The following is a 25288-nucleotide window of genomic DNA, read 5'->3' on the forward strand; positions in this document are numbered from 1 at the left end:
AAATAAGTATTTAGTCTTAATATTGAAAATCGATTGTCAATTATACTATTTAATCTTATAATCTACACGTGACAAACAAATTTAACAATCCGGTCAATAGCTCAAATTTTTTATCATATAAATTCTTATAGTTTCAATTATTCATATTATTTTATAGGTGTATAGTTATACAAAGTACATAATTATATAATATTTTCGTCTTGTCAGTCAATTAGTTAATTACTTAATAAATAAAATTATTTTAAATTTAATATAATAGATTTTTTTCAGATCCTAAATGGATTTATGATTATATTTGTCGAAGTATTAAACAATAATTATGCATGTCTATTTTCTGTATGTCTGATGCACATTTACATGCAGTAAAAAATTAATTAATATTTACAACTTTAGGAAGGTTTCTTTTAATAGGTATTGGATTTTGTTAGTAAATTGCGTAATAAAAAATAGTGAACAATTCCCAGTATTTTTTTTAAATATTCGGTTAAAACTTTTGAAGATAAAATAATTAAGCAAACTCCTATTAACGCGGTTTAATTACGTTAGTTAGTTGGAACTTGTTAAGGTGAATGATTAGATTCAGATTAGATAGGAACCTGTAAACCTGCTCATCTATTTCTTTTACGGGCATCTATAAAAAATTATCATCATAAATGTAAAAACTAAATGGAAAACAAATAACGTAGGTACCTACATCAATGTTTAAAAATAAATATCGTTATGAAAATTTAAAACATCTTCTCGCAGAATAATTTTTATCGTATACTATGATTTATTATTGAATTGAAACTCATCACATCTATTACAATGATATTATATCCAATGACAATACTGACTATGAATTTGTAAACAACCATTATGATGTCGACTAAATATTTTTTTTTTTTTCTAGTACAACTCGGTAAGTTTACATTTTTTAGCTCATAATTTGTACGATGAATTAATGAAAAACAAGTAAACGATAAACGTAATATAATAAATGTAATAATTAAAAAAAAATTAAATTACGCATATTATTAGTGTTTAAAAAATATATCGTTATGAAAATTTATATTATCTCCTCTTAGAATAGTTTTTTATCGTGTTCTATGTTTTATCCAATGACAATACTGGCTATAAATCTATAAATATTCATTATGATGTCGACTAAATATTCTTTCTTTTTTATAGAAGCACGCGGTAAGTCTATTATTTTCAGATCATAAGTTGAGTGATGAATTAAGAAAGAACAAAATATACTCTTACGCATAAACAGTTTTCAATAAGATCGATTTAGTTTCAGTTTCACTGAATATTTAAATTAGCATTTTTTCATATATTATATAATACAATTTTCAATCTATTTATATTTATAAGCGATTTAATAATAATATTGAATATGCTTAAAACTTTAAATTTAGAAAATTTCTCTAATGTTTATCCCTTAAAGGACCAACTGTTCTTACTGATTGTTTTTTTTTCTTACTGATTCTTACTATTTGTTCTTACTGAACCAACACCCCCGCCATCACACCACACTTCTGAGACAGGACTGTTCCGAACCAATTCACTGGACCCAGCGACAACTCGTCTCAAAGTATTATCCACATATCCAATTTTTTTATATTATATTTAATATGTTGTATTACAATTAGTTTAAAAGATAAATCTAAATTACAACTATTTTTTTTTTTTTTACCTAGGTGAATTAACTCGTAGGTTATTTTTGAATTTTTTTTTTTTATTATATATTTACAGTTTATGCGTTTTATTATTACTTAATGTGATATTTTTCAATATTTTAATATATCAATTAATGGCTGTTTTACCATTACAAAAACAGAATATTTTATTGATAAAAACAATCAAATCTGTTGCAACTGCAAATTGGCGTTTGATTTTATTTTTGAGGGGGGGGATAAAGCTATATCGTTATAATTTTGAATATGTTTAAAACATATATATATACATATATATCTATCTATATATATATATATCTTATATATAAAGTTCTCGTGTCACAAAGTTAGTTACCATACTCCTCCGAAACGGTTTGACCGATTTTTATGAAATTTTATATTCATATTTAGTAGTACTGAGAATCGGCTACTATCTAAATTTGTATGCTGTGTGATACGTGATTTCGGAGTTATGGCCTCTTAAGTGCACGTTATTAGTACTATAGTATTCTTGCACGCACGATATTCAACAATTATTGTTTTGACTTATTAGTTATAGAGATATTTACACTTGACGCGGGCCCGCGGAATTACTTCTCTTTTCAACCGCCAATCGACGACGGACGACACCGACACGCGATAAGCGCGCCAGGAAGGTTTAGGGACAAAGGCAACAGAGACACGGGTGCTCACCCACATGGGTGACGGGGACGTAAGCACACACACACTGTGCCTATCCCCGCATTAGGTCAGGTCAATCTGCGCGCGTAGAGCATCGGATAGGCACAGTGGCAACGAATAGGGACAGTATGGTTAAGGCGGTTAACACCGACTACCAAACAGTCTCTATCGCGGTTCAGAACCAGTTGTCCCGTAGTACCGGTTGCAATACGACTAATAACGGCATGCAAACACGCCCGGACAAAATTCCGACCCCCGCGGTCGAACTCGAATTTCCGTCAGGCTTCGTGACAGCCCTATTAGATTCACAAGCGCAGAAACGTACGTAAATCCGACAGTAGCCGTAAATACGGCAAATCACCCCCCCCCCCCCCCCATAACTACGGACAACCAAACAACGTCCGAATGGCGGACGGTCACACTGCGACCACCGCGTTCGAAGACATAACCACCAGCTCCTAAGGATGGCCAGCGCGGAGGAGGCAACCAACATCACCACGGCGCCACGGGTACAGTGGAAGACGACGGCGCAGCTTCAACGGGATCCGGTACTGTGGGCCGCCTTCACAAAAAACGCGACCAGCAACCACGACGCGACCAGCGACCATGACGCGACCGGCGACCACGGCGCGACCGATCAGCTGTTGCAGTCACCGGTACCGGCGCCACGGTTGGCGACTACCAGCCTACCAACAACCGTCGTAAACAAACCGTCAACACCGCACACACCGCTCACACGGACGCCGAAAGTCGCTGCCACGACGTCCACACCCTCACTAGCCATGCCGAACGCCCACCAACGCTGGAACCAACAACGCTTGCGGGACCATCGGACAAAGAAGACTGCAGCCGTCCCAGCAGCACCGCCTGGAAAAACCGACATCAACCGCGGTCCTACTAACCATCACCCCAGAACCGACACCCATCCCGCAACATTAAGGGGATGTGAACCCGGTCCTCATCGTGGCCACGGTACCGGAGGTTAGGGTTAGCTATCGGATATTTGTACCTATCGGAACAACCGGGACTACGAAACAACCAACAACAGCCTCCTCACAACCCGTTGATATGGAAATATCAGCGGAAATAGAGACGGAACTCTTTAGAGGGCCGGACGCGAACCTTGCTGACGATATGGACATGGAGGTCAGTCTGGCCTACATCAGTCTCCTCAAGTTCCCCTGACGGGTCTAGACACAGCCCGGTCACGTTCGCTGAAATCAGCCGGAAAACGTGCACGCCGACCCCCCCGGTATTTTGATTTTCATGTTGATCATTTTCTGGCGGTTGTATTTTCAACCACCACAATAAAAAAATCATAATACCGCAAACTGTTTGTTTTTTTTCCTCCACCACTTCCTACACTAGTGACACCACTGACTCACGCGGTATCCGTCCAGGATCGCCACACACTCTATGTGGTTATTTTTTATTATTTGTTTCCGTGGCACGTGCGTCTATGGCATGAAAAGTTACGTTTTACGGCAAATGTTTTCTTTTTTTTTTAACTGGCAAAACATTTCTTATTTCGATAATTCTCCCTAAAATACGATCAAATAATGGCTTCATATTGGCCGTTGCATCATCGGGCATTGCGGGCAACTTTATTGGATGGAGGCAAAACATCTCATTAGGTCAGAGGTTCCCAACCTTTTTTGACTCGTGGCACCCTTGGAAATTTTCTAAAAATCCGAAGGCACCCTATGCTCTATAGTCTATACTATACTATAGACTTATAGAGTACTTCGGTTCTATTTATTAGTGCATAATTATAATCAAAATTAGTAAGGTGTAGGACGTAGGTGCATACTACCTATATACAATATACATATTACATTTTATAAACAAATTATTACATTGTATTTATTTTTATTTTTAATTATTATTTATTTTTATTTATTATTTAATTTACAATATTAATTTAAAATTAGGGAACTTATTTATTTATTTATTATTGGAACTAATGTGACACTTGGGCTTGTTTTTTTTTACACAAATCTTTTATTTATGGTCGAATAGTTGAAAGACATACTCTCATTTCTTCTTCAATGAACTCCATTTTCATTCGTTTATTTGATTTTATGTTAACAAGAGTGGAAAATCCTTGTTCACATAAATATGATGTCGAAAACTGCAGTAATATTTTTAGAGCTTTTTTGCCAATTTCAGCGTGAATTTTTTCAACCTGAATCCAAAATTCATTTAATGAAACATTTTTGTATTTTAATAAAAGAGTTCGATTGTTTCGTATTTCAGCGAGCTCTTCTTCTTCTTCAAGGCTAAATTCAGTTAAACATATATTTTTATCAAATGGGTTATTTATCCAATCATACTCGGAAATATCTAAATTAGGAAAATACTTGTCTATACTTTCTTCTTAGGCAGTCTAATGCTCCATTATAAATGTCATAACTTCGGAACTTTCTTCTGTTACAGATAATGAAGGAAACATATCAAATTGATTTTTTTGCACGTGTTTTTTCCAGATTTTTAATTTATCTTTAAGAGTAAATAACTTACTACACGATGTTAATTTATTTTCATTTGGTCCTTGCATACTTGAATTTATTTGATTTAAGTGTGAAAATAAGTCTGCCAAGTATGATAGTTTTTCCAACCATTTTTCGTTCGTTAATAATTCACAAAATTCTGGTACATTTTCAAGAGTAGAAAACACGATAAGTTAATTTTTTAACTCATGTACTCTGGACAAAACTTTACCACGCGATAGCCATCGTACTTCTGTATGTAAAATAAGTTTAGTAAATTGTGATTCCATTGCTTCACATAATAAAGAAAAAAGTCGTGTTTTTAATGGTCTCATTTTAATAAAATTTACCATTTTTATCACTTCATCAAGAACATTTTTTAACTGAGGACCGATAGTTTTTGCTACTAAAGCTTCTCTATGAAGGAAACAGTGAGTTGCAACTATAGTTTTATTACTCTTTTTTGCCAATGTAACAAAACCCTTTATAGAACCAATCATACTAGGAGCGCCATCAGTGCAAATACCATAACAATAATCTCAAGATAAATTTAATATTTTAAGATAAGAATCAAAAATATTAAACGCATCAAGACCAGTTGTCGTTTCTTTCATTTCTTTGCAACAAAAAAATTGTTCTATAATATTATCACGAAATATATATGTTTCGCAATGATGACTAAAACCAGACTGATTGTACTGAAATTGTTAGTATGCCTATATTATTAAATTACTATTGTCGATACATGTTTTACAAAAATTAAGATAAGATAAAAGCACAAGACATCGAAGCGATAAGAATGAAACTGGTATATGAACATTAAAATAGATCGAAAATCGTAATATTTCTACAAAATATATGAAACACGATAGGTTTTATATTATTATAGTCCGTTTTATTACTCACAATGCTATATTTTTAATGAAATTGTTTTTTCTAAAAAAATATTTCAAATAATTTCGCGGCACCCTGGTTGGGAATCTCTGCATTAGGTATTGAAGCTGCCACTTAATATTCAAAATAACTCTGACGCAGTGTGTAACATAAAAAAACAATCATCCATAGCCACAGTGCTGAAACAGTGTAAAATTGTCATCTGGGATGCCATTTCAATTTAAACTTATTCAGTTTCCTATAAGATTAGCATTTGCAATGACTATCAAGCCAAACGATGTCTGTTAGTGGCTTAAATTTGAGCACACCATGTTTTTCACACGGACAATTATACGTGGCATACTCTCAAGTGGGTAAACCATCCAGTTTGTTTGTGTTAGCTAAAGATAAGCTAACAAAAAATATTGTTCACGCTATAGCATTAAGAAATTGATATTGTTTGTTATATAGTGGTACTGTCGTGATTAATTATTGATAAATATAATTTTGAGGAATAAATTATAATAAATTTAAAAATTAAATGTTTGGTGTTTTGTTATTTATATCTTCCCTCATCGTTCACAGCGCTCCATGCCTCTTTCGCTCATTTACCACATCCTTACACGCTTACAATAAGTTGGTTATTTTTATTCTACATTATAAATTCCCTAGAAATATTTTATATGGCAAAACAACGTTTGCTGGGTCAGCTAGCATATATATAAATATAATTCCAAATATTATATAATTTTCATAACCCTTGTTTTGTATTTATTTCAAGTATTATAATTTCTTTCAAATAACATACAGAAAATAGCCTAAAGCAAGTGAAAATGTAGATTTCATGACTAACTTTTGTTAATGCTATGTATTTATTTTTTACCACCTCTTTTTCAAAAAAAAAAAATTATTTTTTCAATAGTAAAATAAAATTCTTATATTGAAATTTTCTATAATAATTCATATTATAATTTTTTTTTTAAGGTTTAATTGGTATGTAAATTTTATTTTTACATTATTAAAAAATGTGAAATTGTTTTCTCCGGAAGATAGCTACAAAATCTATTTAGTGACTAAATGACATTAAAGATTAAATATTAGAATCATTAGATTATATTTTATATTGTGAGAATTTTTCCGAAAAATTCATCTGTAAAACGAAAATTTCAATTGTATGTCTATTTGTAATGTTATATGACATTATAATAGAAAACAATAAGATGGATCCTATAAAACAATATGATAGATCACACACCTTTCAATGTGAGGCACATAAATAATAAGAGTATTTTTACAATGCTCTCAAATATGTACATAGTAGTATAGGTAGTATAATATATTATATGTTAAGGTGTATGATCGCAGTCGGCGAATGTTGACATTCACTAAGATCATAGTGAATGTTGAAAAAATGGTCTTTGTACGTCCATACAGCGGTGATTGTTGACATTTGCGATAAGTGTTTGGTAAATGTTGACCACGCTTGAATTTCGATGTATTTTGTAATGTAAAAGGTATTTTTGTATTATTTTCTAAAATTAAGGCGTTATTATCCAGTCACAATATCCATTGGAGACGTTTGGACGTTAGTAATTTTATCGTATAAGACAATATGATACCAAATCGTTGTTGATATTATGGATCATCATAAACTAATCGTCTCGTTAAAAGAAGTCGAAATTAAAATTATTTACTATGTGAAGAACGAAGAACTATTCGAAATTATGCACGAAGCTCATCAGCTCATGTAAGAACTGGTCATGCAGGGCGAACCAGAATGATGAACGAATTGCAGAACAATTTATTATTTAATATCACAATAACATATGATGTTGTTATGTTATTTTTAAGTTTATGTGTTCAATGCCAAACCAAACAAAAAGTTCCAAAAAAAGGTATTGTAATCAAACCTATTATAAGTCGTGAACTTAATTCGCAGTGTCAAGTAGACTTGGTAGATATGCAAACTCGCAATGATGGTGAATTTAAATTTATACTAAATTATCAGGATCACCTAATTTTCTTTACTAATCACCTTTATTCAGTTAAGACCTTTAAAATCTAAAACTGCAGAAGAAGTTGCACATCACTTATTAAATATATTTCTTGTTTTCAATGCTCCAGATATTTTACATTCCGTCAGAGGACGAGAATTCGTAAATAAATTTATATCAGAACCATGCTCAATGTTGGATGGTGTGAAAATTGTGCATGGTAAACCACGCCACAGCCAAACACAAGGATCCATCAAAAGGGCAAACCAAGATTTCCAAAATATACTAAGAGCTATAATGGAAGGTGATGCCACTACAAAATGGTCAGAAGCATTACCATTTGTCAATTTACAAAAAACACGACGTATCATCAAGGTATTAAGCAAACGCCATACGAAGCTATGTTTGGCACTAAAGCACAAAGAAGTCTTTTGACATCTTCTCTTCCGCGAGAACAAATAGAAAAACTAGCAACAGAAGAGGAGTTAGAACAAATACTTCAGTCTATAAGTAAGTTAATATACAGTGGCGGCTCATGATAAGGGGCGATCGATAAATGTATAGTTTATGGCACAACCTTATAACACTACCACTAGCCGTCACTGTAATAATAATATACATTTTATTTTAGTTAAGAAAACAACCTTTTTTTTTTTTGACAGCCCCTAAAACTGATCCAAAAAATAAAGAAAGTAATGAAACAAATGAGGCTAATGGTAAAAATTACGATAACCTTGAAAATCAAGCAAATAATGATAAAATTAAGCTCAACGATATATTTAAACAGATATTAATATCTTGGCAGTTGTAATGGACGTTGATAACGAATTTTACAAATTAGGAACAAAATATGGGACAATCAGTCAGCTGTACACTCGAAATTAATTTGTAGTGTGCAAAGAAAAATTGATATCATTAAACGACGTTTTATCCGATAAGACAATGTCTTTGAGACAGGTATCGACAGCTGCTTCCAAAAGTGGTGGCCAAGGTTATATACGATGCAATTGTAAAAAAATTTAATACAAAACAATTTAATTGTAAGAATGGGGGAATACTTTGTAGCAGTAAATGCCACGATAGTTTACGGTGTTGTAATAAATAAAACTTAAAAAAATATATACTACCTAAACTATATATTAAAAAATTAATTTGTTTAACTATATTTATTTAAAAAATTCTTACCTATCTGGCTATCTATTTGACTATATATTATATTGTCAGACATATCAACATTCACTAAATAACTATTGCGTATGTCAACAAATACTGGAAAATGTCCGCATTGTGAGATATTTGAAATAATTGATAACATTTACCAAAATTAACGGTAAATGTCAACATACACCTGTGACTGTTAACATTCACTGCAATGCGGTCATATACCTTAACATATATAATATATAGGACTATATCTCGCGAAACCATCAACGAAAAATAAAAATGTTAACGCGTAAAATCATAATAAAAATGCTTTTATTAATTCCTGATATTTTTAGTATATATTACCACTTGAAAATCAAAAGTTGATAGTGGTTTCACAAATAAATAGGTATAAGGTTGAAAAAAATTAAAATATTATAGTTTTAGAAAAAAAGTTAATACTTTTCAAGATAATTAGTGTACCCACTTAAATAGATCACCATGTATATGATTATATATATTATTAATAAACACCCGCCACAATTCGAACATTTTCGTTGGCAATAGAGAAAACCACTGTGTTCAATCGCATTAAATACTTCTATGTCCTATTTTTTTAATTGTATTATTAATAAACATCGTATATAATATATATTTTTGCAGAGGAAATTTGTAAGTTTGTTTATAAGCATGTGAAAATAGTATGGTATAATTTATGTAAAATATTTTATAAATTAATTAAACATCATGGATTACAGTTCTAACAAGTACGTATTGTTAAATAATTTTATTTTTTGTGGAAATTATTTTTTTTTGAAGTTTTGGATTCTGATAGGAGAAGTATCAGTTACAATAATAAGTTGTTTTGTATTTCATGTTTCGAAACAGTAAATATGCTTCTATTTGCATTTTGTCCCTGTAATAAAGGTTTTTAGAATTTGATCAATTTTTATTGATTGGTTTTTAAAATAAAATATGACTACAAAACATTCAAAATATTTAGGATGAATTTATAAAACAACGAAAATGTTTTAGTTATTCAAGTGAATTTTTTATACATTTCAATTTCTAAAACAGTAATCTGTTATACAATGAGTTTTTCTGACTGAAATAAGATTAGATGGTAATATTATGGAATGTGGAGTTTGGCTGAATTAATAATAAACAGCCACTGATACTATTCAGTTAAAAAAAATATGAACTATAGGCATTTGAATATTAAATCTAATATATTACTTTAATTTGATATTTCAACTTGTTTAGCTTTTTTTAGGTATTTAACAAAAAAAATTATAATTGATTTTTTCGGAAACTTTCTTTATCAACTATATACGTGTCGTTATCACCATCTACCCTCAGCGTTGAAGATCATAATATACTGTTTTGTGTATTATAAAAGTTTATTTTTACGTAAGGTTCATAATAGTGTACATTACATATAAAAATACGTACAAAATAAAAACTTTTAGGTAGTTAAATAAATACCTTTATATTTATCTTCAGAATTTGAAAAGTATTGTCAATCATTGAAAAATTAATCAAAAAAAAAATGTATTAAATATCTGTCCTTATAAAATGCTTTTTAATATAAATTGGCACCTAACAGTATAACACATAATCTTAAATTTAAACAATTAACTATTAAATCAAATTTCATAAATACCTAAATATAATTTCTAAATGATGAAGTACCTACATTCGAAATTTAGGGCATACCTACGTAAACTGCGCCTGATTTTTAAACTATGTTAAAAAGGTATAGTGTAAACTGCGTCCGACTTATTAACTGTTTAAAGTTTCTATGTTTTTCTATGTACTTTTTCAAGCATATCAGAAATATTTTATTTTCGTCAAGAAATACCAACACGTTAATGAATATCTATATTGCAGTAATACAACAATTGATGGTTATCACTACTTCCGGCCAGAGGCGTACTCAAGAGTTTTCAATGGTGGGGGGGGGGTGAACATTTTGTTTTTTATCACTGGGAATTTGTCACCTTCTTTTTAAAAATATTCTTACTTACCTATCTAATCTTACAGTTCTTAACAGATAATGCATGCAATCGTTGTACTCGTATATTGCATGTTGATATATGATTTAAAATAGATTTACTCGTATATTGATTATTTTTTCCCTTAAAAAAAATTTTTTTTAGAAAATTGCTCCAGTTAGTTATATTGTATATAGGGAAGAGGTGGCCACAGTGAGACACTAAAAATGACTTATAATCCTTCAACAGCGTTATTATGGTTTTATTCTAAATATTATTGAGCATTAAAAAACATATTAATACATTCTAAAATTTAACGAAATTTCAACCCAGAGAAATTTTTTTTTTTTATTTCATAGTGTCTCACTGTGACACAGCCTTGTACACAATGAGACACGTCACGGGGCACTACATAATATAAAAGCTTTTAAATGTGTAGTTTATCTTTTATATTTGAACTTTTCATTTCACAACATTTTATAATATGATAAAACAATTAAAGAGAATTTTTTTAACAAATTTTAATATAATTAATTGTGTTTTTGTACAATTAAAAAAATGTAGGTATTCACTTTGTTTATTTCAATAGTTTTATGTTTAAGTTTTAAAAATTAAATAAAAATCATAACCTAATATCACTTTATTATGATCATAATTTATTTCAAGAGTCTTGTTTTAGAGTTAACTGATGTTGGGTACAGCGAGACAACCGTATTTATTTGTCTCACTGTGTACTGTCTCACTGTATACCAATTTATTATTTTGCAGATGTTTTATTATTCTCGTATGAATATTTATGATAAACAATTGTGCATATAAATAAATTGTGCACAAGAAAAATTTAATTTATACATACCTTAAAATACGCAACTTTGGATAAAATTCGATACCAAAATTGAAAAAAAAACGAAGCTAACATTTTTCACGTTTTGATAACAATATAAAAAAAAATAACAATATTATGATAAGATGATAGTATCATTTTTGACCTGAACTTCCTAATAGCACGGATATAGCTACTAGTATCTATACCAATGACTAATAGTTAACCATTATGTTTATTATGATTTTATGAATCTTCTGGATTCTCCATCTGATGGTTAAATATTAAATTAGTCGACTTATATTTAATGGATCACTGTGCCCCATGTCTCACCGTGGCCACCTCTCCCCTAAGCACGGACACACAAGACTACATAGGTTAGTGAGGTCATGGGGGAGGTTCAAACCCCCACGACCCCCCCCCCCTTGAGTACACCACTGCTTCCGGCATAGTTCTGCTAGTACCTATCGTATTCATATTTAATCATTAAAGTCGCGATGGCCGAACATTGAAAAGTTAAAAGAAATTCAAATAGCAGTATATATTAAACTACATAGTTTAAATAAACCGTTTAATTTCCAAAACTACAAAACAAAACAAAAACGCGAAAAGTTAGAAAATGTATTTAATAAATATAATAGTAGTCAAATTCTAATTGATGAATATGTATCATCCACATGTTATTGTTTGTAATATTTATAATTATTTTAATTTTTAAAATTATATTTTTTTTAATTCCTAATATCTTATAACAATATGACATTATTATTTGTAATATTTGTATTTATTTTCGTCAATACCCAAACGGCTCCCGTCTATTGTTTATTTTTCCCAAACGGCTCCCGTCAAAAAAGTTTTTACGAACAGGTCAATACCCAAACGGCTCCCGTCGAAAAAGGTTTTACGAACAGGTAAATTCCCAAACGGCTCCCATCGAAAAAAAGGGTAGAACACGACTCCGCGCTTGGTCCTTATCAGCGTATGGAATCGTGCACATTTTAAGACACACGATTTTACAATATTTTTATATTATTTTTTTACATTTTGTAACTGTATACAGTTTTTGTATACCGAAATTAATTATATATATATATATATATATAATATTATACTTACTCGTACTTAGCGAGTATCATAATCGCCAAAGCTTGTGTGTATTTTTTCGTCGTGTACATATGACTCGTATATCATCGATATCTAATCTATAACATATTGTGTGTTCATGGCTAATTGGAAATATTTTTATATTTTGTAACTGAATACAGTTTTTGTATACCTACCGAAATTAATTAAGTCTGTATGAAGTGGGAAGGAATTTCTGTTGTAAAAAACAGGATTATTACCAGGAGTTTACCTGATAGTAAAACTTTTTTCGATAGGAGCCATTTGGGAATTGACCGTTTTGAAAACGGGAGCCGTTTAGGAAAATCGGGAGCCGAATGGGCTATGCCCTTTATTTTGCTTTTTAAAATTATAATATATTTTTAATTATTCATATTATATGGCTGTAATGAATTAAGTATTTAACCTGTCATTTTACCCGGGCACAGTTAAAATTTCACCTTTTTACTCTTGATAAAAACTCGGACGCAGTTTAAATGGGCGTCATTCATTTTGGCGAAAAACCCAAAATTTACCTGTGTAGAGCTGTATCATTTGGGCGAGAAATTAACGGATCGTTTAGGGGAATTTATAAATTATTGAACAACATAAATAAGATCATATTAAATATGCAAAAATATACATTAAGCTCAATATATGCAAAAACATGTTAAATGAAAATAATACCATCTTCATCACAATAATATAAATCGTGGACATAACTCATTTAAATTTCATTTGTACGAAGCAAAAAAAATGCTGTTGAATACAAATCTTAGCCCTGGTGATAACTATTTTAAAGTTGTTCGCCAGACGGGGATCTTACCTGGCAGTTGGCCCCAACAACTTCACAACAATTGTCTCGGGAGAATTATAATATTACATCAGAGGAGGAGGCAAATAAATAAATTAATAAACAAATGAATAAGAACAACAGTTATCTTTTGACTATTATTAACATACAACTATAAAAAATTTTACAAATTACAATTAACAATATTGACAATCAATAATTAAACATACCACGCAACACCTCAAAACAGACAACCATTTCACGACAACATTCGTTTGGTGAGGGCTTGAGCAGCTTCTCTTCGGGCAACTCCTTGTTGGGCAACTTCCTTTTGGACAACATTCTTTTCTTCGCGCTCGATCGCTACACGGTCGAAATAAATCGGACAATCAATAACGAACAATCTAAAGGCTCAACTTTAATATTTTGATCCGAGTGTTTTAGGCTTTTAACTTACTGAGCCTTTTCTCAAATATCGCGACAATCAACATAAAGAAAAAGATACAACAAAACAAAAAATGCCGCAAACCGTTACGACAACAGCGTAGAAGAAAAAAAAAATAATAAATAATAATACAGCGATGACCGTAGACCATGGTAACGACAACAACCAGCCCGCACGATGGGGTCCACGGAGGGAGACTTGCACGCATAAACATCGGCACTACCAACTGCGGCGCAACGATACTATCTGGCGCGAACATCTTCCACCCCTTGGAAGGCTTGCCTCACAACTTGTATAGCAATGATTCTTGTGAGGAAACGGTTGTGGTGGGGAATGTTAGGTTCACAAGTTTATAGTTTCAACAATTAGTATAAATAGTCTTGTTCAATATATACAATTTACAAAATATGCACTTAAAAACAAAACAAACAAAAAAAAACATTATAATATTTATAAATAACAAAATAATAGTAAGCGAAAAACTAACCTTTAAGCCATGACGAGAACTTCCTGCCCAAAATCCCGTCTGAACCATCAATCTGGAACAAAGGCTTACAAATATACAATGAGCAAAAACAACACGGGCATGTTACAAATTAGTTAATTAATAGGTAATAAGATCAATTTAACAACAGGCCTAATGGGTCGAACACTCTGGCAATTAAAGAAAGTACATCTCGTTTCGTTTCTGGAGTCTTAATCGTCAAAACATCATAACGAAAGCAATCTTGATCGGGAACCCAAATCACTCCTAATACTGGAACACTTTCTCCATCGTTAAATGAAATTGAACACGATGCTCGATCTTCAATTTCGACCGTGGCTAGTAGTTCGTCGGAGTTGCTTATCCATTTCTTCAACTCCAGACCAAACTAGGCTAGATTATGAACGAGTCTGGACTTGAGCAAAAGTGGTTCTTCCACCGAATCTGCACCCGTACAAATATCATCCATATATGTCTGCTTTAAAAGTGCACGGCTAACATCTGGAGCATGGTCAACTACCAAAGAAGCTATCTCCTTAATGGCTCTAAGAGCTAGGAACGGAGCATAATTTAATCCGTTATTCACAACATTTTGAATATTATCTACTATATTATTTTCGTCAACTGCGTTTTCGTCGATTTCGACTTCATTTATTTTCACCCATAATAGGCATAATATCACCAAAATCTTCGTCATTAGTTAAAAAGTCTGACAATAAAAAGAAACCATAAGTATTAAAATTGAAAATTGTATGAAATAAAATATTACAGAATGTAGTAAAATATAACATAATTTAGTATAAAACATAAATTACCTTCAAGTAGTTTTAAATCCTCATGACAATAATTATTTCCCAAATCATCGTCGTTAGCAAATTCCACAATGTCGAAGTCATCTCCGTTTTCAAGTAAATTTAAAATTCAATCGTATAATAATTTACGTCGATCTTGACGAATCATATTTATTATATTTAGGTATACAAAGTAAATAAAACAGTTATCACTATTCCGGAGCGTCACAATGTCCTTTACAGAGTACACGTACTTACATAACGTACAATAACGTTCGATCGAATAAAATGTATTATTATAAAAATAATTTCCAACTATATATTTTAAAACATGATGATTTATTATAAACTATAATTTATTAAGTGTTATATCTAATATTAGTAACAATGGCATTAAACTATATTTTTCTAGCTGGACATTGTAAGTAATTATTATTTAGTTGCACTATTCTGCACTAGTATTTTCATAATTTTATTTGCGTATAAAAATAAATACTCGTGATGTGCTTTGAACCAAAAAATATTAAATAATTTGTTGATTAAATTTCACTTTTTAAATATTATATTGCAACACATATACTAACAAGGTCCTTTTCAAGGCTATCATAATACCTACATATAACAAAATCCCAGGGATCGAAACCGGTTTATGAAAAACACCAGTTAAAAAATCGTAACTGAAGGCGGGTTCCCACGGCGCGTGGCTCGGCGAACTTCGCGCAGCGCGGTTGATGTACCGAGCCTACATGTAGGTATGCTCGGCATATATCACGAGCTTACATTGCCAACAGCATTCCCACGGCGAGTGACTTGGTGAGCCACGAGCTTATCCGAGCCGAAAAAATACACAAAAAAACGTATACTATGGCTCGCCATAGCCGCACGCTCGTTGGAACGCTGATTAAATGCGAGGCTCGTTTCCTTTGGCGCGGACTCATCGGACCGACAATTTTCGGATAGACACGAGCCTAGCCGAGCTATACTGCGCCTACGCCTAGACGAGCAAGAGCGTTCCACGGCGCGTGTAGTGAACCAAGCCATCGAATTTGACTCATTGCTCGCCGAGCCAAGCGCCATGGGAACAAACCTAAGGTCTTTAAAAAACCGTTTACAAAACCTAAACCGAAACCATAGAATTGAAAACCGTTCTTGATCCGTTCTTTAAAAAAATATTAAAATTTAAAACTAATATCGGTTTCTTTGAATTTTATGATGACAATTGCATTATTTATAATGCTAGTTAAATCGAGTATTTACTTACAAAGAAAATAATATAATGTTCGAATTTATCAATAAAACTCTCGATGCTATTAGTTACTCAGTGTTACGATTATTGTTCAATTTATATTTCAAAATATAAATTTATAACTATATTAATTGTTTCAATATTAAAATTCAAATATGAAAATTATTGTTATCTTGTTCACCCCAATTCGGCACATCTGTATTGATTCCATTTGTTAGTAATATAATTTATGAGTTATGATAGAAAAATTATAAAATTAAATATTTGATTTAAAAATTAAAAAAAAAGTTTAAAAATTGTTCGCGTGCCTAAAGTTTGTACACACCAAATGGCAAACAGAACATAATACATGTATTAATAATATTGTAACATACCTCTAATCAATTATACATAGGAGTATTATAATTTTTTAAATGTATATAATTTATTTCTTTGATTTTATACAAGCAACATTTTTTGGCATGCGTGCCGTGGGTTCGCCACCCTTGCACATGGCAATAGCTCATGACTAATATTTAATTGAACATAAAAAAAACTTTTCTCACAAACAATCTTCTACGCTTACATTAAAAAAAATCATGTAATAATATTTCAAATTAAAATTAAATAAAAATGTATATTTTATTTCTTAATAACTATTTTAATGTTGGTCTCCTACCAAAAAATTTGTGTTTAATTTATTGAGAAAATTTCAAATAAATCACTATGTTTTCATCTATTATCATAACATTATTGGTTAATATTTCATATTTAAAAACTATAATTTTTATTTTATTTCAGATTATACTAGTATGTATTTTTTATTTTATTTTATTTTTATTGGAAGGTAAAGTGGAGCAATACGTCCATTATTTTGAACTCAAAAATAAAAAGTTAGCCTTACCACTGTTACTTAATATTACCACACTACTAAAGGGACAAAACCAAGGTTAAATATAGTTGGATAGTAATTGTGCCGATGATGGTCAATGCTTATTAAATATGGAAAATACAGAGCTTAAGCTCGCCTTAAAAAGGTCCCAGACTACCCAGATTATCAAAAAGAACTAACAAGGGAACAGTATATTTACATTCAATGATGCGTGTATGTGCCTGACAAAAAGGGAGGGCAACCGAATAAACGATTGTTGAGAAACGAGACAAAGGTTTATCTAGTTACACGTTGGATAGAATGGGAGCCGGGTGGTGGAGTACATGGGGAAAAAGGAAAATGCAGGTTAATGTTGTGGGAGGGGGTCTCTGTGGTGGAATCGATTTGGTGCAATGACCACAGAGCTCACAAAAAGAACCAGGACAGTACTTTAAACTAACTTATTTCTAAGTAGGACTGCTCTCCTGGTAGGCCCTCAGTTGACCGACACGAAAAACTGGACGACCTGGGTGGCCTCTCACACCACTCGTTTGAGTGGCTGGCGGACTTACGCAAGACGGCTGTCACCAAATCCGATATCGGATAAATTCCCGGAACCAGCCGAACTCGGCCTTACTGGCAAAATGATGTGCACAGTAGATTGTGACTATTAGTTTCTCACTGAAAAACAAATTGTTGGTATATACATCCACGCTGGATGGACATTAGTGCAGGAATAATATAGAAGACTAAGAATTTACTCACGATTTTGTGGTCGGTAAGTTTATTGTTGACTGATCCTACAATGCGATTCAAAAAATAAAATAGTACAAAATAATCAACGTAAATAGGTTGCGCACGATGTGTCTTAATAAAACACAATATTTTAAATAATAATAATAATTTACGACAGACAAAAAAATTGTTCGCTAGAATAGCGGGAGAACGATATACATGCGAACAACAACAAAAACAAAGGGCGTTTGCCACACAAAGAAAAACTTTAATCATAACATAATGTGGTGATATGAAGAAAATGATAATAATGAGGCAACAGGCTGACCTATAATCATCCACAAAGTACACAAAAACAAAGAGACTAAATACACGTCATTACAATTATAATAATTTAAATAATTAAAGGACGGAGTGGTGTGTAATTACTAATTACGAACGGAGAGATGTCGCCAGCGCGCAGATAGCGTCCTGCGATGAGCTTAATTGCTTGGTGCGATAACAGTTGTTAATATATATATATATGTTAGCGGTAATGTATGTAATACGTTATTTTATTAAATAACTAGTTATTCTATAAAATTCCTAAATGTGTTCGTTAATATATAAATTACACGGTTTTACTAGTTAATATATAAAATACCGATTGGGTTTTCGTTAATGTATGAAATTTATATCATTAGGTAGATGACCGGGGCTGGATTAGATAACATACAAAATTTGTTACCGTTGTTGTTTAATTAATAAAAATAATAAGATAAGATAGTATTGAACCACACTATTTGGCATAGACTAGACTTATTCGTGTGACAGTGTACCGCAATTTAATTTATGCACAGAAAAGTTTATTACGCTTAATGACGTTCCAGATGTAGATATTTGCCTTCGAAAATCATCCGAATCCCAATCAATTGGTAATGGACAAAGGTTTTTTAAATGTACATGCCAACAAAAGTGCACCACAAAACGGTGCATATGTTTAAAAAATAATTTACTTTGTAATTCTAAATGCCACCCAAAAAGTTCCTGTACTTATAAATAAATTGTAAATTAAAAAAAAAAAAAATATACAAATACATTAACGTGAAAAAAAATTAGTATTAATATTTTATATAATAATGTAAGGTGTGTTTGACTTATACTAACATTTGATTTTTTAATTTGTAAATTTATTAAGATTTTAATAATTATTCTAATAAATTGATGTTAAATAAATTAATATTAATATTTTATATAATATTGTAAGGATTGCTTGACTTAATACTATAACATTTGATTTTTAATTTATATATATAATATATGTTTAAAAACTATACTTTTTATTTTATTTCAGCTGAATCTAGTGCGTCTTTATGTTGGGAAGGTATAGTGGATCAATACATACATTAATTTAAACTCAAAAATAAAAAGTTAGTCCTACCACTGTTACTTTATATTACCACACTATTAAGGGGACAAAACCAAGGTTAAATATAGTTGGATAGTAATTGTACCGATGATGGTCAATGCTTATTAAATATGGACAATACAGAGCTTTGTTTTGAAATGATATGCATATTTTTTCTCTCTGTCGTCAACTTTTGGTGCAGTAAAAATGTTCCGATTTTCGTTTTCAGTATTTTTCCTGAAAGGAAAGCGAATCTAGTTGATGAATTTAAGTGGTCAAAATTAAAAATTTTAAGCAGTTTTAAAACTTTAAAAAAATTTGTATAATCTATGTAAAACATAATTGTTTCGCCGTGTAGGAATTTACATTCATTATTTAAAATAGTATCAGATGCATAACTAATTATTATAATTTGTCATTTTACAGTTTTAGGAACAGAAAGTACGTATATATTATATTCAATTAATTCAATGTCAAATATTTATATAATCATAATCATTGAGTTTAATTGTTCACAGTAAAAATGGAAATTTTAATTTATGAAAACAATACAAAATACAACAAAAATCTTTCAAGAATACAATTTAAAATTGTATAAAAAAATATAAATGTTAATTTTGTGAAAATACCTTTCCAATTCGGATTCAGGCACAATCATTTCGCAATATATCAGATCCACCGTCTTGTAGATAAGATCTCTTTTTCTCATGAAGAAAATCTCATATGCACAGGAGTGTTGTTGGACGTTGAACAGGCATTTGATTGAGTATGACAATGCCACCAAGGGTTCCTCCACAAAATTAAAGCAATTTCCCTCCTATACTTGTACCTACTTATAAAATCATATCTTAGTGATCGCTACTTATCTTTGCACTAAGGAATAACTTTTTAGAATATTTCTAAAATAGAAGCCTGTGTTCAGCAAAGTGCAGTTATTGCACCACACCTTTTTAACATCTATACCGCGGACCAACCAACTACTCAAAACACAATAGTAGCTGACTTTGCGGACAACAAAGCACTACTTGCATGCCACTCTGACCTAGACATAGCTGCCTCTTTTATGCAAACCCATCTTGACCTACAAGCCAAAAGTGGGCTCACAGAATGGGGCCTGAATTTAAACCAAACGAAATCGTTCCACTCTATCTTCACACTACGCCCCAGAAACTGTCCACAAATATTCCTTAATAATAAAATTCTACCCTGCTCTCAAAACGTCAAATATCTTGGACTAACCCTAGACCACCGGTTCACATGGTCTCCTCATATTATACGCTCCAAACGTTTAACGCTCGATGATCGTAGCCGCCAGCTGCGATACTTACTGACCTCTAAACGTATTAAAATACATAGTAAAATATTATTGTAATCTCAGCACATTTACCTTCGCTGACCTAATTCATCTCAACACCACATGCAGCCCAATGTAGATTATGATGCGGCCCTCACTTCAATTTAAAAACCATGAATTAGTTGTATATAATATATTAATATTACGAGAACAAATTTATTTTAAGAATAAAAAATTATAAAACATCAAATAAACTGTAAAGGCCTATGCACACGTTTGTTATAAACAAATATATTTTTCTGTATACGTATAATGAAATATTAATACTCGTAAAAATATTTCTATTTATTATTCGATATAGTAAAATTATAAGAAATGTATTGTTGTATTATATAATTTAATTTAATCATTAAATTTAATGTATTATTATTTAAAAAAGTATGTGGCCCACAACAACTTCTACTATCTATATGATGTGGCCCAGTCTTCACAAAAGGTTGGACACCCATCGATTAAACCTTAAATCCTCAACGACAATAAATTAACCGGTTACAGATCGGATTCATGGAGTACCGCAGAATTGTGTGACAAATTCAAACAATAGATATATTTACGTGCGTTTAAACAAAAACTAGTGTTGCTTATAAATATTAGCGTTTACACATAATATTTTACTTTAACCTTCTCAAAATATCAACTAAACTCCATTTGCTACCAGAATCTATTCTCAAACTTGAAGATTGAATCATCTTAATTATTGGCGAAGAGTGACGGTAACTTCTGCAATTGTATTGCTTTCATATTTTTTTTTTTATTTTGAGTCTAACCAGTGAAATATTCAAAAATCAGATTTGGTGCAATAAATAATATCGTTTAAATTTGTTAATTAAGTGTTACAAATAAATACTAAATATTGAGGTGATATATATATAAATATCAGTTACAGAACAATAAATTATAGCATTATTCGATTTTATAAATGATTACCTGTCAACAATAAAAAAATAAAATCATTTTAGATTGTTGGTGAAATACAGAAACAATTATTGTTAATATATTTTTTATTAATTTAAATTGTATTTTATAACAAAGACATATAGTTTAGGAAAATCCCGTAGGTTTTGGATATAGAATAAATATAAAATTGTAATTAAAATGTTTCATCTTATGACTAATTTATTGAATCTATTGAATATTTAGTCCTAAGTATTTCTGACTTTTAAGATGTAGAATGTAGGTAGTCCAAGCACAATTGAAAACTCTCACAGGGGTATTTGTGTTTACAGAATTATTACAACTCTATAAAGAATCTTTTGCAAGTCGTATGTATATTAATTAATAACTAGTAGGTAACTAATAATGCTGTATTGAAAATTAAATTTGATTTTTAATACTGTAATAGTACCTCATTATGTAGTGTTTACGTTATCAATGTTAAACAGAGGCCATGACTTATAATAAAATAAGAATATGGTGTTTGAATTACTGCAGTAATATGTATTGTATTTAATGCAAAACATTAATTTGGGGATCTAATAAATGCTTGACTGTAGCAAATTTCAACGCATAGGTTGTATCTTTCATATAACATCAATGGGAAAAATCAACAGATGAAAATAACCTCATAGAATTTCCAGATCAAGTAAATAGCACAACAAGAACAGGTTATTTCCGAAGTGGACATGATAATATATTAATTCAGAAATTTGGGGTGTCATGTATTGGGAACTATAGATTATTCTATATATTTTTGGTTTTTTAAAATTTTGTTGAACAAAATCTTTTTGGCTCGGTAAAAAGTATTAATAGGATTATTAAATCTATTATCAAATTCTAGAGATTTAAAATAATTTTTTATTTTATGATATTACAAATTTTCATTATTTTCATTTCATCTGCTATTGTTGGTAGTATCATATCACGGCGAATTGCGTTGTTTATTTCGAACCGGTAGGATTCATAGTGATGGTCTGAAGTGCGATGTTTTGATGACGTAAATTGATGTTAGACTTAGTGGTACAACCCAACAATTGAATGCGATAAATGCAGATTGGATCAAAATATTAAAAAATAATTTTTTAGTTTATGCCAATAGAAAATATTTATATCGCTTTGTGTTGAATAAAATGTTGCATTATTAGAGGTCAAAAATGGTATTCATATACAATCGAGACCTACGGGGTTTGTGGTGAGGCTATCTAATAAACTCAATCAACCATTCTTATACTAATTTATCTTCATGTTTTAGATGGAGGCCAAACTTTTAGAAACTTCTGTGAAGATAAAATTCAATCTGATGGCAAGGACAGTAGAAATATTTTTTACACAATTTTTAATACACGTTAAACTGACTTTAATAACGCATATAGTATCACTAATACATAATATTATAAAAGATTTTTTTTGTACTTAATGATTAACAAAAACAGAAAAGAAAAATGCATTCATGATGAGAGGGAATAAAAATGTATTTTATTTGTTTTTTCGTGTATTAACCTATTATTTTAGTTTATGCACCTAACTTGTTATAATTATCCTTTTAATATAACAACTAACCTTAATTTATTTTTTATTCCATCTGCACAATTAAATTGTAACAAAGTTTTCTTTTTCCCATTATATTAAATTAATCTGAAAATTGATTTTGATTAATTATTTCTAAAAATATTCATATTGATTCAATTTTACGCCACCAAGCTTGTCCTAAGGTAAAAACGGCATGTTTTGATTTTGACATCCATAAAAACTTCTTTTGTTGCTTGAATAGCACTAATTTCAAAATCGATGTGTAATATGTCAAAGGTTAGTGCAAATATATCTGTGCAACTTGTCAAACATTGAAAATAATCTTCAGTTGTTAAGCAAATAAAAGTGCAATCATCGGGTAATTGTATAAATTTTTTCCCTCTAAAAGTCTAAACATTTAAAAATCTTCATTTTGTAATTAGTTCAGTTGCGTAATGGCATCTTCTAAAAATGAAGGGTAAGGAGGAAAGTTTTTTCTTCGTTGAATATAAATATCCTTTCTAACTGATTTTATATCATTATATTCTAACTCGGTACTTACGCTGTTCATAAGTTGACTTATAATTATTTTTATTGGCCGGGTAGCTATATATTAATATATTATTTTACATTGTAAGTTTAACTACCTTATTAATAATAAAAAGGAATAGGTAAATAAATAACTTAGCATATATAGATAAATTTGAGTACGTCTCACTTGATAATTTCATTGTTGTATATAGTTCTCATAAATGAGGTAGTCACTGCTGGATCAATTCCTCTTTCACCAATGGCTTCTCTCAAAAATGGCGCATTCAGGTCAATTAATCCAGGCTGGTGGTAATGATAAAATCCTAGATGGATTCTATTATCATTTAAATTTGTACTTACTGTTGCGGTGGAAGGACAGAACTGGTTCCGTTTCTTCTGCCTTTCGCATATTAAATACCTATATAAAATATAAATATAGTACATTATATGTCATAATATTATCATTAATACCTAATTAGGTAGGTAATTATATTGGGTTAACTAATTATACATACACGCGGTGTCCTCTAACTTGACGTTTGTAATACTTGAATCCCAAATTATCCACATATATCCTCGATCTATTATGAACTCCAGGAATCAAAGTATATGTTTCTGATACTCTTTGTTGTTGTTCTTCTTCTTCTTCCAATATCTCAACTTCTTCTTATTCTTATTCCTCCACTTCTTCGACTACTTCTTCTTCACTCACTGTATGATCATCTTCATATACAACTGGCAAGAAGTAGTCTTGATCCACCAAATGATCTGGGAGAGCAATAATTTTCTCGTTGTTCATCATTATTATAAACCTAAAATGAATACTTCCACAAAAAAATAAAATATAAAAGAATAATTATGTTTATATTAATTAGTTATATATGATTATACAAATTTGAAATTATCGACAAACAACGAGTGATAGCACGAAGTTGGCGGTATGAACTATTGACCTATGGTCAAAATTTTAGGATGACGTGCAATAGCTAGCACGATCAAAGTTGGTTGTATGACAGATATATAGTCAAATTTGCAACAAACACGTGCGACAGCACTAATAACGTCGGCGATATGACTGATATGAGTGTATGATCTATGGTCAAAATTTTAGGGCGGCGTGCAATAGGAAGCACGAACTAAGTCGGCGTCTCAGTGGACACTGGACAGTGATATGACTGATAGTCAAATTTGCAACTAGCACGAACGAAAGCACAAATCGAGATAACGATATGACCTATGGTCAAAATTTTAAATAACGACAGTCAAAGACGTAAAAGTTGACATTAACGGCGTTCAAAAGCAAAGAGTAGTAAGAGTACCTTCGACTTCGAGAGCTGTTAAGCGAGTTTTCGTTAGTCACGTTAATGCCTAGTGCCCTAGCCCTTTGAAGCATGGTGGTATTTATTTTATACCACTTTTAGAAAACATTATCCTACTCTTGCACGGTAGTATAAATTTACTACCACTATAG

General features: G+C 31.0%; 3 protein-coding genes and 1 long non-coding RNA gene across 5 annotated transcripts; 2 read left to right on the plus strand and 2 right to left on the minus strand.

Moving 5' to 3' along the window:
• Positions 1-4344: 4344 nt before the first annotated feature.
• Positions 4345-5328, minus strand: LOC149058633 (zinc finger BED domain-containing protein 5-like). The gene is made up of 2 exons (XM_089218425.1): positions 5179-5328; positions 4345-4524 (listed from the first exon to the last, which is right to left on the minus strand). The coding sequence occupies exons 1-2, from the start codon at positions 5326-5328 to the stop codon at positions 4345-4347; spliced, it is 330 nt and encodes a 109-aa protein (XP_089074551.1).
• A 2010-nt stretch (positions 5329-7338) lies between these two features.
• Positions 7339-8506, plus strand: LOC107172789 (KRAB domain-containing protein 2-like). The gene is made up of 5 exons (XM_089218426.1): positions 7339-7448; positions 7553-7655; positions 7747-7999; positions 8071-8205; positions 8358-8506. The coding sequence occupies exons 1-5, from the start codon at positions 7339-7341 to the stop codon at positions 8504-8506; spliced, it is 750 nt and encodes a 249-aa protein (XP_089074552.1).
• Positions 8507-19354: 10848 nt separating this feature from the next.
• On the plus strand, positions 19355-23423 carry LOC149058634 (uncharacterized). Of its 2 annotated transcripts, XR_016190173.1 has the most exons (4): positions 19355-19463; positions 19914-19928; positions 22068-22103; positions 23030-23423. It is a non-coding gene; the product is annotated as an uncharacterized LOC149058634 (long non-coding RNA). The 2 variants fall into 2 exon arrangements; XR_016190174.1 differs by lacking the exon at positions 22068-22103 and having other exon boundaries at positions 19385-19463.
• Positions 23424-24000: 577 nt separating this feature from the next.
• On the minus strand, positions 24001-24623 carry LOC149058635 (uncharacterized). The gene is given in 2 exon segments (XM_089218427.1): positions 24001-24235; positions 24333-24623. Coding segments are annotated over 2 exon segments (522 nt in total). The 5' UTR covers positions 24620-24623.
• Between the last annotated feature and the right edge of the window lie 665 nt (positions 24624-25288).

This window comes from Diuraphis noxia, unplaced genomic scaffold (genome assembly GCF_037042655.1).
Source record: "Diuraphis noxia isolate RWA-SAM2 unplaced genomic scaffold, SU_Dnox_SAM2 contig0002, whole genome shotgun sequence".
Taxonomy (NCBI): domain Eukaryota; kingdom Metazoa; phylum Arthropoda; class Insecta; order Hemiptera; family Aphididae; genus Diuraphis; species Diuraphis noxia.